Source organism: Orbicella franksi, chromosome 11, assembly GCF_964199315.1.
Source record: "Orbicella franksi chromosome 11, jaOrbFran1.1, whole genome shotgun sequence".
Classification (NCBI taxonomy): Eukaryota; Metazoa; Cnidaria; class Anthozoa; order Scleractinia; family Merulinidae; genus Orbicella; species Orbicella franksi.
The window spans coordinates 20,399,689-20,415,765 of NC_138155.1; the positions used below are offsets into that span (position 1 = coordinate 20,399,689).

General features: G+C 37.0%; 2 protein-coding genes and 1 pseudogene across 2 annotated transcripts in view; 1 reads left to right on the forward strand and 2 right to left on the reverse strand.

The window, feature by feature from the left end:
* LOC145460163 (adenosine receptor A3-like) overlaps positions 1 to 16,077 on the reverse strand; it is a 57,067-nt gene that overhangs the window by 32,584 nt on the left and 8,406 nt on the right. The gene's annotated exons all lie outside the window — the stretch shown is intronic.
* On the forward strand, positions 8,256 to 8,824 carry LOC145502191 (uncharacterized; annotated as a pseudogene).
* LOC145502192 (adenosine receptor A3-like) lies at positions 9,810 to 10,739 on the reverse strand. The gene has a single exon (XM_081481452.1). The coding sequence runs from the start codon at positions 10,737 to 10,739 to the stop codon at positions 9,810 to 9,812; it is 930 nt and encodes a 309-aa protein (XP_081337578.1).

Consider the following 16,077-nt stretch of genomic DNA (forward strand, 5'->3'; position numbering starts at 1 on the left):
ATATTCTGAACAAAAAGTTTTGCGTTAGAATTTCCACAATGCAACTATCTGCTGTGTTTGTCCACTGACACAATATGATGGAATAGTATGACGGCATAAAATAACGGTGAAAAAATAGCGGTGCAAAATGGCGGTGCAAGATGGCGCGGCGCAAGATGGTGTCGCAAAGTAGGGCACAACATGGCGACGCAACGTGGCAACGCATGGTAGGGACACAAGGCAGCGGCGCAAAAGGTACAAATTGCAACAAGCTTTATTACCTGATCAAGTAAATGAGTCATCCCTCGTTTATAGGCGAAAAGCGAGTCGTTCAGATACGTGCTGAATAATTGACAGAACCAATAACAGTCTTCCTGAGAATGACAGTGCTGGACTCTGTTCTAGACGTAAAATGATATTCTGCCGAGAGAAACAACAAAAACCTGTGTTAGGACGATTTTGGAAGGCTACAATTCATAGCCACAGCTGACAGAAAACTCCGCAAGAGCGACTGATTTTGTAGAACAGATGAAAAGAACCAACGCCAAGAATGAAAAAAACAAAAACAAAAAACAAAAACGTACAATAGCTGTTTCCGAGATAACATTTTCGCCAAAAAGACGAACGAGCTTTTCTCTAATATAAAACAATCTGGGCAAAAAAAAAAATGGTCAACCAGCGAAACCATTACTTGGATTAGAAGGAGACACTAACATGTGTGAGTGAGAGAAAAAGATTTGAGTTTCCCGTTTTACCTCCAGTGTTTCCAGCAAGTCTGTTGCCATTTTTCCGTGCTGTAAATTCTGTACCACACTAAAAAGAGAAAACTCCGCCATCAGCCCTATGTCTACAAATGCTTCAGCCTCGTCTAGACCTCAATGAAGCTCGACATGTTAAAAGACCTTTACGTTGGTTAAATGAATCAAATTTGTACAAGTTTACCGGGAAGTCTTAGTTTTGAGCCCGTGAAACGTTGCTCGCTCCAATCCTCATTTTGCTATATAGGTAAATATGTGCATTAGACAGTTTCATTATGTTGGGTCGCCAAAGAGGTGGATCGGCCTTGATAAGGTTGATACAGTTCTCATTCATGCGACAACCTGGTTACCATAAGGCTACTCATATTGAAGAAAAGGCATCAGTTTCTAAAAAGAGCTTTTTGCGTCGGCGGGCAAGTGGAACACTTGGCTGTTTTTCAACTTGAAGTTGATAAAGGTAATTTAGCCTCAGTAGCGAGTTTGTGGAGTTAAACTTTGAGGAGTTAGCCCGTCGTCGACTTCTTAAACTGCCTACGGCAGTTAATTTACCTTTATCAAATTCAAGTTAATGAGCAGCTAAGTGCTTATATCGGGTCTTGTTTGATCAAAGTTTCTCCGCAGTCAGGTACAGAAGTCACAACCCATTTAACCAGTAAACTAACTCCAAAATACCTTGTTGACAATGATGTGGACAAGATCCAATAGCACTTGTTACACTTCTCGTTGAGCCGCCAAGCTTGCCCATTCCACCGTCCTCTTCCGCGAGTCCACGAGCCAGAGCCAGCCTGCACGTAAGCCACAGTCTGGCGTCCAGTCTAGACCGCGCTTGGTTATGGAGGAAGTGTTCCCCACCCCACCCGGACACGGTGCTGTGCGCAGAACGGACTTGGCTTGACATGAGAGAATGAGCACTAATTAATTTAAAGTTCGTCTTTCTTGTAACCACTCTCAAACCGCAGTTGGTGTTTTTAGCCTCTTCAGTGTTTATCCATTCTACACAGCTACTGCTTTGGGGTTTTCTTTAATTTGAGGGTTATACAATACAAAGCAAACTTACCGTTTCTCCAAGTCCAGTTCATTCAAAATGGCTGCGTCTTCCAATACTCTCAGCATGCATACACGATGTACCACTGGTGAGTACATGATGCCGCTGACTGGCTATTTCTGCCAGTTCCAATATAATCTCGAGAGACAGACCTTCTCCAAATCCACCAATGATAGACTTAGAGCTGGAAATATCAGAAAAAAAACACAATTTGTTGTCTCTTTCTTAATTTTAAATTTAAACGTAATGATGGCGAGTGATCGCTGAGTTTACTGTATGAACGAGAAGAACTGGGCCAGGTGGCCGAACAGGAGGAGGATTGGATGGGGCGGCATCACCGTAAAACACCCTCAACGTTGTCCCCCACTCTCTCGGACGCCCTTTTTACTTGGCCAATTCTCCTCTAGCTCGCTGTTATGATCTGACCCCTTAATCAGACGGAGTCACGTGCAAAATTCAAGTGTCACCGTCAGCATGATAGCTGTTATAAAGCAAGGTTACGTACTTTTTATATAGATATGAAATTTTTGCTCTTATGTACATTCACAAGGCAACAAAGTATGTAAATAAGTCACATAAATTTGTCAGAATTAACTCTGCAGTAGCCAACAAGAAACCCTACTGGGAAAAAAGACATAAAGTTTCAGCCATTAAACTCGATAAGATTTTGCTTCATAATGAATGCAAATCTCGCGCAAAGAAAGTGTTTTCATCTCGCCTCTCCTTTATTGATGTGGCGCTCAGATTTCAACAGCTTCGTAGACTGTAGACCAGGTTAAAAGTAATAACATAAACGCTACAAAGTTTGCTCAGGAGTTTTTAGTTTCCTGTCTTACGTATTTGCGGCACCACAGTTGTAAGATGCGTAGTTTTATTCTGAGAATCCTTAAAAAAAGTCATTTGCTTTGCCAGCATCATTCTGGGGCGTTCTTGTTTACACCAAATTCTTGTCTCACCCTCACGATCAACCCTCAATCGAGCACTAGCGCTCGTCCTTTGGATACTGGCCGAGTTATGACTGGGACCAGTAAGGTATGATAATAAGAAAAGAGATGAGCGTTTTCAACAGCGTAAGGTGTGGTGTAGTGGTTAAGGGGATTCGCTTGAGAGCGGGAGGTACGAGGTTCGAGTCCAGGTGGGGAAAATAATAATAAAAAAAGAGAAAAAAAGAAAGTAACGGGAATGGTGCGGTAAAAATGGGGTTGGTGCTTGGACAACAGGTCCACTGAAGTCCCTCGTAGTCATATTTTATTTACTTCACCATCCCTCCGTTGACTTTCAACAGCTCACACTGTTTTCTCCGAAGTACTCCCCGTTTACTTCCATGGACTCACCCGTTGACTTTGAGTTCCCTCCGGGACTCCCCACGTTGTATTCCAACAGCTTCCCCCCGTTGACTGAGAGATGAAATCTTGTGTTCATTTGTGTTTATTTGCGTTCTGCAATTAGGACCGTATCTTCTACTGATACTCCTGGGTTCAAACCATTTACTGTGTTACATGTACTTGCAAATATGTCAGCCAAAATGGCCATTAGAGGACAAATGCAAACAGAGTATTCTTGGATTTCAATTTAATCCAGGCTTTCAACCACTATTTCATTCAATGTGGCAGGGCGTCTTATAAATAACTGTTTTAATACAGTTTTTGAGACCACTGAGGTTAATTTCACTTGCCCAACTCATATTTGCCCAAGAAGAAAGTTTGCTTGCACCCGGCAATCAGACCTACATGGAAGTGTTTTCTTCCCAAACTAGTTTGCATGAACCTTGCCTTTTCTCCACTTCTGTGTTTGAAAGGAGCTGGTTTGAACACCAAAACAGAAGAGCTGCGGTAAAGAAGAAGAGGAGGAGGCAAATCTAAAGGTGTATCATCACTGCTAGCGTCTGTCTGTCTGTTCCAACTGGACACCTTTCTTTACTGCTGTTGGCATTTAACAATCAACTTTTGGCTTTCCTGCAATTATCAGAAACAAAGTAACATTGTGGCGGTGACATAAGCATAATAATGTGTAAAGTGATATCAAGATTGCGTGACACGTGTGTACATAAAAATAGACACAGTAGGAATTGGCAACGTTACGTAAGAATGCGTGACATACACGTAAAAGAAAGAATGAGTGATGTAAAAATGTGAAATTCTCATTGTGTGTGAGATGAAGAAAAGAATGTGAGATCAAAAAGGACTAGCATGTAAGGCAAAACAAGTAATATGTAACAGTAATTATGCAATAATAATTATGTGGCTCATAGATAACCCCGAACAAAGCTCAAAAGAAAGAGCCAGTGATGCGAAACAACTTGTGACACTACAGCACGACCCTGTGCTGTATAACGTTGCAACACAATAATACGTGAATGATGTAGAAGTAAGAATGCCTGACATAACAGCAAGAACGTGTTAAAAAAGCAAGAATGCTTGATACAAAAAGCAAGAATGTGTGACACAAAAGCGTGACTGCGAGATTCAAAATCGAGAATCAGGAGGGCGTGACCGTTCAGTGTAGCTGAACAGGAATATAAGAGATATTCTTGAGAAATTTCATACCTGTAGAAGCTGTGTTTGTCGTTCAGTTCCCAAGTGACCCCTTGACGTGACAGCCTGTCCTGCCATGTGCATCAGCAGAAGAGCCTTGGACAGGGGATTGCTGTTGCACTCAGACTGCAATTTATTTTCTACTTGACTAAACTGCAGGGAGCTGGTACTGGTAGCCTTTAACTTCTCCTGTCAGATGATAAAAAAACGTCAATTAAATTACTTATCATGTTAAGCAGGGACCGATCAATCTGGTCAGCAAAATACAAGTATCAATGCATTAATTTTAGTAAGCTACTGTAGAAGATTGTACAGCCACTGTTTGGAAGGCCCCTCTTCAAAGTACGATTTTCCAACAGTCCGTTTTCATATAAGAAAACCCTGTTATTTGGAAATACAATGTTTACTTAAAGTCTTAAGATGAACATGAACTCTCACCTTCAGTTTCTAAGCTGGCTTCTTCGGTTCTTGGGGTTCTGTCGTAAGCAATAAAAATTAAAGTTGTCAAAATACAAATACTTTTTGCTAATAGGACCATGCCGTATCTATTGAAGACCTGTTCAGGCCTTCAGGAATTGTTTGATGCTAATTCCACTTTTATAGGGTTTCCTTTCATCATTTAAATACCCCCAACATTTGTATGTAGGAGTCCACTTCCAAACCCTACCCTCTTAAACCTGACATAATAATTTCAAAGAGATCTCGCCTGTCATACCTTGCCCTAAGTTGGCTAACTTTACAGCAATTCCGTGCCTCACAAAAAGCAACTCCATGTGCAAAGCTTCTATCATTCTCCCCAACAAGTTGGGCTCCTCAGGCTCTGTGACTTTATCTTCAATCTTGAGTTTACTTACACTTGAAGAAGGCTAATGGAAAGGGAAAAAACAAATAAAGAGTTGGCACTTGGGGTGCAACGAGGTTACTAACACTGCGCTGTTTTGGCAGAATTGTCCGCATGAAGTCAATGTTTCATGCAGTGCTTCACACGGGTTTTACGGTAGAATTCTCCCTGAGTTGCGATCCTTTTGTTCTAAGTAAGTCTGTCAAGGAATCACTGAAGCGACAAGCTCATTATTTCTCCATCTTGCAAGACTCGTTTCTCAACTTGATTCTCGATACTCGATGCTCGATCCGCGATACTCAGTTCTCGCGAGAATCGAGTCTCAAGTCTCGATCCTTGACTGAACTGTGTGTCCCAATAAAAGCTGTTGGCTCATCAAGTGCGCTAGCCATTAAGATGTATTTACTCTCTAGAATGTCCTTACCTTAATCCAGCTGATATCAGCAATGTTTCTCTTGCTTGTATCAATCACTGTATCACGTGCCCCGGTAATATCTCGTAATATAAGTCATTTTAAAGGAAAAAAATAACCACAAGAGAGCGCCATTTAATTTGCATTTTCACTAAAAAAGAGTTGTGAGATCATTATTTATCACCTCGGCATTTAATATTTATTTTCTGAGAAAACCAGGCAGGAGGTCAAAGAAGGGGGTCAGCCAAATTATTCCATACTAACATCATAGGTAGGTTAGGTGGACTAAGGGATAAATATACTTAAGTTTGCTCTTCAAGTGTTTTGGTACAGAAGATACCAGATGCACTCTCTATCATTCACCTAGGTCCTAGTTTTTCTGGCAAATTTGACTCAAATTTGACAACGGGCAAAAACTGTAAAATTTAGTGAACGAAGTTCCTGTTTTGTACAAATGGACATAGAACTTCTTGAAAAAGCCAGAGAGGTGCGAAATAAGCATAAATCAGTCTACACCTTTAAGCTTTTGAATGCCTATATTTCGAATTAAATTTGTGAAGTAGCAATGTGCTTTTTAAGCCGCTTCTGGATTCCGCATTGGGTTTGTTCCGAGGTTAAATAAATACAGTAGATCAAATTAGTTCCAAACAAAATTCAAATCCATTCTCTTGCCAATCTAACGGAAAGAAAATTAAGAAAAAACGGAAATAACCAGAGCGATGCCATATTGAATTTGATGACCCACAAGGGGCTGGGAGCTACCTATTTTCACGTCGGGTGGTCGGGTAGGGAGAGAACTTTCGCCGACGCACTATTTCCTATAGAGTAGTGATACCTTTTGTGTTTTTAAATTCATCTTTAAATCCATTACTGTACTTGTGGAAGATGAGGGAAGCACATGTAAGGCAAGCAGTGAAGAACACGAACAAGCACTAGTGATGGTTTTTCTGAAGTTTATTTTCTGAAGTTTATTTTAGATTAACCCTCTGGCAGTGAATCAACAGTTACACCATGTTAACATAAAATTATCTCTTTTATTCTTACACTTGCACGCTTTGCTTCATTCTGTTGTTACAATTGATCACAATTAGCATTTTTGACATTATAATTAAATTCAGCTTTCATCGTTTTGTACTTGTATCAACTGAGGATGACATAAGTTTCTGTCGAAACATGTTTAATAAACTCTGCCGTTTTGTAAAAGAAGTAATGATATTTTACAGTTTATTCACAACTAGCTGGCTCCGTTTTTGTTTCTCCTTACGATAAGGTAGCCTGTGTTGTAGACGGAAATTCCCCTATAATTAAGATCTAGATATGAATGATTCTAATTTGATTTTGATTGTACTTGATCATAACGTTGACTTAAGATTCTGATCTCGTGGTTTGATGTTTTACAAGATGATAAATGTCTCCGGTAGCTGTGAGCGGTGGTAAACCTTCTCTTAAAAGAGAAATCAATCATAGCCGTAACTGTAATTCATACTGAGAGTCCGACCTCGGATAGCATTTACAAAACGAAGTTCATGATTCAATGTTTTCAAAACAACCCAGCTAAAATTGATTTGTTTACACCGTGACTGAACACTGTCTACACCATATACATTTACTTTTTTACACTAGGGAGCAGTTTTAAGAGCGCTCGCTTCCGACCGAATGCGGCCCGGGATCGATTCCGGCCCTGCGATACATGTGGGTTGAGTTTGTTGTTGGCTCTCGCCTTGCTCCAAGGTTTTTTTTCTGTGTACTTTGGTTTTCCTCCGTCATGAAAAACCAGCATTTTCGAATTCCAGTTCAGTCAGGATAGAGGACCCGCATGTGAAACCCAGCTAGAGCTGATGTGTCTTCCTCTCGAAATATTACAACATATTTTATTCATTGTCATATTTACATAAAGTATGACATTCATCTAAAGGGAATTTCCTGGCAAATTATTACTTTCTAGCAATCAGATTAGACAACTGTACCGGTGTTGTTATCTCCTGTATGAAGCATTAACTAAGAGATTGTTAGAAATGTCTTCGTGACAAGATGTTGACTCCAAAATTATACAGAGGGTGACAAACTAAAGGAAAATTTTACACTTCTACCAACAAGCTGAGAGAGGAGCACGAAGAAAATGGCGAACTTAGCTAAAGATTTTGGATGAATGACTGAATATCCAGTTCTTGAAAAAATAGCAACATATACTTTCAATATTGCCCGGGAATTAGTCCTACATTACAACATTACAGTGCTTTTCATCAAAGCGTACTGGCCAGCAGTATCAAAAGAATATAATCAGCGTAATAAACCGCAAATAATTTAGTTTTTAAATGAAATCAGAAAAGTTAAATTGGCACGAGAATATTGCTAGAGAGGTGTAGTTGTTGTTGTTGTTGTTGTTTTTAAGATCAAAAAGTAATTTTTATTATATTTAAACAAGCGTTCAAACTTATTCAGTACTTCTATATTTTCATTATTATGAAAGACATACAGTTGAATCTTATTGAACATTATTTTTGACTAAAATCTGTGCCGATCAAAACCTAAATCAATCAAAGATTGTTATTTCAACCAATAATTTCGGCTGGGAATTACGACCATCCCTTATTATTATTATTATTATTATTATTATTATTATTATTATCATTATCATTATTATTTTAATGTTTATTTGAATACACTCATTATTTACAATACTAATATAGCTTACAATACTAACATTACTTGCAATACTAACATCACTTGCAATACCAACATTACTTCCTATACTAACATTATTTACAATACTTACATTATTTGCAATATTAACATTACTCGCAATACTAACATTATTTACAATACTAACATTACTTACAATACTAACATTACTTGCAATACTTACGTACATTACTCAGTTGCAATACTAACATTACTTAGAACACACTAACATTACTTACAATACTAACATTAAATTACTATACTAACATGACTTACAATACTAACATCACTTAGAATACTAACATCACTTACAATACTAACATTGCTTACAATGCTAACATAGCTAACAATACTAATATTACTTACAATACTAACATGACTTGCAATACTAACATGACTTGCATTTCTTACATTACTTGCAATACTAACATGACTTGCAATACTTACATTACTTGCAATACTAACATTACTTTCAGTGATAACATTACTTAGAACACTAACATTACTTGTAATACTAATATTACTTACAATGCTATCATTATTTATTTATTTATTTATTTATTTATTTATTGACAATATTTAGTCTGGAATGCCAGTTAAGCAATGCTGGTTTAAATGGGGCCTTGAGTTACTTATTAGCTAATTAGAATTTACAGGAAATAACATTACTTGCAATACTAACACTACTGGTAGTAGTATCATTACTTAGTACGCTGGCCAAAACTGTTCTGGATCGACGTTTTACAACAAAAAATTAAAACAAGCAAGGTGACACAAATAATTTTGTGATTGTCTTAAACACATGGAAACTTATTTTTATATGGATCACGCAAGAAAGGCTTGCGCTACACCGTGTCCAAAGTTGGTAACTGAGTCACAAATGTATGCAAAATCACGCAATTTCTGAGAAAAAAGAGCCACATTTGGAGTGTTGTTTTGAGAAGAACCTCTTTCCGTGCTGGCGGATTTTTTTTGTTGTCAAGATTTTGACAAGAAAGCACGAGAAAGACTTACAACTTATTTGGCCACTGAAATATGATACTGTCTTCAGAAACTGATATTCTTTTAAGTCTTGAAACTGTTGTTGCCACTAGATCGGTTGTCGACCTGTTTTAAAGATAGCTGCCTTTAGCTCGAGCTTCGTAGAGGCCACAATTGCACGAAACACTGCTGTCGATCCAGAACAGTTTTGTCCAGCGTACCACAATTCTATCATTACTTACAATACTTGCATTACTTACAATACTAACATTACTTACAATTACGCTTACATTACTTACAATACTAACGTTACTTGCAATACTACTATTACTTGCAATCTCCATTCGAGTGAAAAATTTCTCCCAATGACACGCGAATGAAAAACTGCATAGACTTTAATCGTAGCGTGGCTGTTTTGGATTGAATAATCTATGTTATACCAGTTTCAAGACAGAATTTATTGGATGACTAATTACTATTTCCATTTTTGAAGGCATATGCATGAAAGCCAAAAAAATCAATAATAACAATTCTTTTCCAAGTGACAAAATCTCGCAGTTCTACGTTTACGGCACAGCTAATCTGATAAATGAAAACATTTTCTGATTGTCTCTAGTGCAGCTTGTCTTACTCCAGCGATCTTCCAACAGTAAAGAATCGGGTTAAGAGATGAATTGAACATAAGGAGAGTGAATGTGAGTTCCCAAAGGAAGTCAAGAGATGGCGGGTACGTTTTGAGTACAGTAGTTAAAATTGTTGCTAAACCATATGGAAGATAACAGGCCACTAATGACATCTGGACCCATAGTACGCTAGACACGGTTTTACTGTATCTTGCCATATTCAGTGGAGTTCTTCCTTCGCTCGGTGGTTCTTCGTGAATATTGTCGTGTACTTGAGAATGATAATGGCGAAGTGTGCGATATATTTTGGTGTAACAGAAGGTGGAGATTGCCACGCAGATTAAAATTCCTATGCAGGTGATTGAGGTATGAATTAATAGTTCGTTAAATAGATATGTTAGTGAGGCGGCAATGCTCAAAAGCCAAGACATAATTAAAAAGACTCTCACTCGCCTTATAGTCACAATCTGTCTGTATCTCAGACCCAACGACAAAGCGAGAAGTCTGTCCACACTTATTGCAGTTATACTTTGGATCGATACTCCGCAGAAAACTACAGCTGTGGTAGCATAAACGATATCAAAATAGTAACAAAGTGACGTACGGTCTTGAGAAAGTACATATGTAATGTAGAAAGGCTCTAAAATAAGGCCCACACTGAGATCAGACCAAACAAGGCAACCTAACAACAGCTTTGAAGACGGATGAATAGACGACACCTTTGGAAGAGCAGCAATGATCAGAGCATTCCCCAGAAATGCAGTCACGGATATAAGAATATTCAATGTTAAAAGAAACGCTTGTTGATGTATTCCATTTACCACTCCATAGCAAAAGAATTCTTCGTAAGTTGTTTGGTTTCCATCGTTTGTTAAATTGGCCATTATTTCTTGGTAAGTTCTCTGTTCTACTCCGTAGGTAAATAAGTCTGTTAAAATACCCAGAATAGCAAGGAAGATGTTATTGATTGGTTATTTTCCTTTGCCAGTGGCTTGTGAAACTATTTTTACGTCTGTGGAAAAGAATATTTCCTTTAACCTTAATTTAACACCCACCTAAAGAAGAAAATCAGGGATAAATAAGTTGTACGTGCATAAAAAACCCTGAAATGACCCATCATCCTCGTTTAGAATTTAAAAAAAAAAAAAAAGTATAATATTTAAAAAAGAAAAGTTCGAAGTCTTAATTCTCGCTAACGAGCAAAATGCTATACCTATAGGAGAGAAATTATCTTTTGAAACACAATCTTTAAATCGGGGAACTTGGTCTTTCGACATCATCAAATGGTAGGAAAATAATATTTCCCGTTGTCGTAGGAGTGAAATGGAATATTATTTACTCAGGTGAACCTGAATATTCAGAATTATATATTTATTGAATTACAAGCGATAAATGGCTTTAATGTTAATTATTGTTTATTTTGTATATAATTTCTTATTTTATACAAGGTAACTTAGCATGCTTTCAACGAACAATATGGGAAAGAAATGGAAAGATTCCCTTAAAAAGTCAGTTTATTAAATCGAGCTCAAGTCCGCACTGATTTTATTTACTCAAGATACGAGATTATATTCATTATTTTTTTGCAAATAATTACATATAAAAACTTAAAGCCTCATGTAAATTTATGTGTCATATTAATGGCTCTTTAGTAAACGAAACAAGTGAAAACTGGACGTTTTTTGTGTCCATCGAGTAAAGAAAATTGGCAGTTTGGCAAATTAGCAATTTGTCACTTTGGCAGTTTCACTTCTTGAATCAACTCATAATTTTAACTCCTGACAAATAGAGAAAAAATTTTCTGTGGAAATTTAACAATGAAATAATTAGGTATTTAAGTTACCCGGATTATGCTTGGACGTGAAAATGAAATTAAAACATGTTTTCATTGTTTAATATACGGAGCACATATTATTAATTCAAAACATTCAGTTCATTTAATTTTCGTCGAAAACGATAAAGAAACTCGAATACATGGTGACTGTACTTGACTCTTGCCGAAAATGTTTAACTTGGGCGAATATTAAACGTCACTGATTTAGGATCGATAACACACGATGGTCGATCAAAGTTCACTTCCATATCATGGTAATTTCGTCTTTATGTTTGGTGTCTTCAATTATCAACCTTACAACCCTAGAAATTGCGTGTTATGCAAGGTCCCATTTGGCCAGTACATCGGTGTCTGTCACTGCCCCTAAACGTTTTTTAAACCAGCAAACGGATATTCGCCGATCAGTTTGCTTAATGCGATCGAAGCTCGAGAAGACAAACCTTCTACGAAAATCCAACATTTCGAACACTTATCCTGACATTGAGCAAAAGATGCTCTTCGAGAACTAATGATTCTAAGTGAACGCTACCCGCGATTTTTGTGTTATTTCAGCCCAGATATCAGCTCTGGTCTTTTAAGATAACATTATATATCTGACTCCCCGAATACGCAATTTCTCATTACTTTCATCAACGTATGCAGAATTCATTGCCAGGGCACTATTCTAAATATACTGTCACCTCTTTTTTTGTAGTCAGTGATTTTCAGCTCCTTTCTCTTTCAGGATCTATAAGCGATTTTCTTTGACGAACCAAACACCCGTTGCACAGGAAGAAAGCAGCTTTGAATGCTCTCTGAATGCAAATCGTGATTATTTTTCACCCTTTAATAGCTGAGAAACATCACGTATGAGGAGAGAAAGGGTGACGTCACCTTTTGTGATTTGCATTCCCAACTATATAAGTTTACCCATAATTACCGTTCATTATAAGAGCAAAATTCTATATAGACTTTTTTTATCTAACAATTATTGGACTATTTTATGTGATCTATTTTATGTGATATACTTCACGACCAAAGTCAAAATAACCTTTTTACACTGAACCCGAAGGCTGATATAACTTTCCATGCCGAACTATTTATAGCGAAAAGAGCTTGCTGTTCAAGTATCACAACCGTATTTAAATTTAAACCTCTGCATTAGAGTGTTTCCTGATCCAATGAAATGCCTTACTATATAACAAGCAATAAATAGCTATGGTAACTCGCTCAAGTTTGCATTGAAAACAAACAGCTTGCTGTTAAAGTATCACAACCGTACTTACATAGAAGCCTCTTTGTTAGTCACGGTCTCCTTATTCAGAGAGATGCCTTCCTATATAACCAGCATTCAATACGTATGGCAACTCACCCAAGTTTGCATTGGAAAACAAATGTTCTCCTATCAGGCAATAGATCTCTGGCATGATTTTCCTCATTACCAAAGAAGTAAGACATTATTTAGTGTCAGAACAATACTCTAAGAAATTTGAATAATAATGCTATCATTTAGTTCTTCTTTGCCGCTCCTATTTGTAATTAAAATTAACAATAAAAGGCTATTAGGGCTAACTCGAAAACCTGCGGTTCCTTTAGCCTCAAGGCTGCAATTGGCAATTACCTTCCCTGTTATTTTCGTTGATGTAGATAATACTAGTCACCTCTAAGTGCAAGTCAATGAGGATTGTTTTTGTTATTTTTATTACTGTTCCTGAAAATTTGTATTGAGTGCATCAAAACAACGCCCGCTGCCGATCTGATGTGTGTTTTTTACCCTGTCAGTTTGGAAATTGCCGTTGAATTACAATTTTCACATACAAGCTCCTTCATTTTTTTCTAAACTCAGAATAATGTCTGCATAACCTCCTTTGAAAGTAACAAGCTAAGCTAGCAGTAATTTTTATTTTCAGCCTAGGCTAACGGCTGGGAAACGGTAGGGCTAACTTTGGAAGACAAAATATCGTCCCTATGAATTCTTTCACTTCCGGCTTGTCTTACTCCTCTTATTTTCAAGCAGTAAAGAATCGAGTTAAGAGAAGAGCATCAGCTGATGGGTTTTTGCACTGCTGCGCAAATTGCAAATTAACGGCAAATTGAAGTAATTTTCTCAGTGATTTAATAAGTTGTTTTACTGTTTGCATATCGAATAATCCCTTAAATATCTGTTGAGAACAGATTTGTACGTTTTTGCAACTCCTTTATTACATGTATTAAGATTATAATTTTGGAAAGGTTGAAAGTCCTTACGCGTCGACACAAGATAGTTTCATTATTTTTCAGTCGATTCAGTGGCATTGTTGCGAGTAAAAGATTATTCAGTATAATATATATTTACTATTTTATGACATAAACGAGTAAAAGTTAAAGCACATTCATTCACGTACAATACTTCCTTACAGTCTACCTCAATCCATTGGAATGTTAATAAGCACACAGCACTGGAGGAAATGAATAAATTCTAATTAAGTCAAATACGGTGTAGCTTTAAAATGTGTTACAAGTGGAGTCTAGAAACTCAATTTCGCAGCCCAAGACATTTACGTGATCTTCCTTTCCGCAGGATTTAAATGCAAACTCAGAATTATTTACTCAGGCGTACAATATGCATTAAAACATATTTACTCAGGAGTTTAACGATGTATACTTTGAATAACTGTACGATTAAAATTTCTGGTCCACTGATGCGATTAAATCCACAGAAGTCTTTCCCTAACCATATTATAATCTCATTTCGGGTGTTTTTAACTAAATGTCAGCGGTGGAAATAAAGAGCTTTAACGTGTCAACAAAAATCGCGCGAAAAATTGCCAGATAGTTAATCGTTTTTAAATGTGAAAAATATTCATGGGTACATAATTTTAAGACAATTTTCGGGGCAGTATCTATTATGAAAAAGCCCGGTATTTTGTCGTTTGATTATTTAGACGAGGTAATAATATCAAAAGTTCGCGATATTATACCTCACGGTTTATTATAACTTTACTTCGTTTTGACATGTAATGTTACTCACGCAAGGAAGTTTACTTTAACTGAAAAAAAATAAAATCGAATTTCCTAGAGTCTTGCCTTTAAACGTAGAGGTTTACAATAATGGGCCATATCGTACCTTCGATTTTTGACGTAAAATAATAATAATAATAATAATAATTATTATTATTATTATTATTATTGTTGTTGTTGTTGTTGTTATTATTATTATTATAAAATGGCTACTCGAAGGACACCATATGATGATAACTTAGTCTCAAGCTTTTGTCTACGTGCAACTTCCTAACGGCTTACATGTTTCCACTCAGCTGTAAATATGTTACGAAGATACCACTTTACACCAAGTTAAGTCTGTACTACAAGTTAAGAAGAAAGTTCAAATAGCCTATGGAATTAATAACACGACATATCAGTTTACCAAATCAACGTTTAAAATTTGGAAATCACAGGATAACAAAAATAACTCACGGGACATTTTTAACGTGTAGTATAGCTGCACATTTTTACTTTCCAATTTGATTTTGAAGCGCCCTACAGGCTGGCCAAAATAGTGTTACACATTAAAATATCGAAAATGGTATATTTATTTGCCGAGGGCAAAACACTAACATTGCGAGCAAACCTATGCCGACATATAGCAAATGAACAAGTCTGGAAAATGGTGTTCACTTCTGCTCATAAAGATTTTCGTGTCGTTTCAGTGACAGCTCTTCAGTTGTGGGGCAAACTAACGCGATTTATCCCCTATTTAGAGTTTACACTTTACAATGTATCTTATCAAGTTAATATTATGAGCTATTACTGAGTTATGTACTTGCCTTTTTAATTAGTCGTCGGAGTTCTCTCCCTCGTTTTTCTTGTAAGAACAATAAACAATTAATGCAAATTATTAGTATTCAACTGTTCTGGATCGTGGGAAATAAGTCAAAAAGACAGCTGGAGATCGATTAAAAATATATAGTAACGTCATTTCCTCAGTCGTATAACTGCTAGAAAGAGCTGGAAATCGGAAACTGTTTCCAGCCACCTTAAGTCGTTCGGAACCCTACGTATTTCTTCTTTTACAATTTGTGAAAATGTATACTTTGTTCGGTAGACCAAACTACTTCAAGAACGGAAAACCGGCTTTGCATCGAGTTTTCCGTTTAATTTATTACTCTCACTCATTACCAAGTTGCACGGTATCCCGAGAAATAACAACGATGCAGAAGAAAGCAAATTACTACCATGTTATAAGAGGACACATGTAATACACTTCAGTTACTCCAAATTTTAGCCGTTAAACGATTTTTGTTCAATTCTTCCCATGACGTTAAAGGTTCTCACATTTTGTACTTGGTTATAATATAAGCTCCAGGTTCCATTGTGAAATTGTAGTTGGCACTCTTTCAGGAACATGAACGACCGGCAGGTTTTCTATG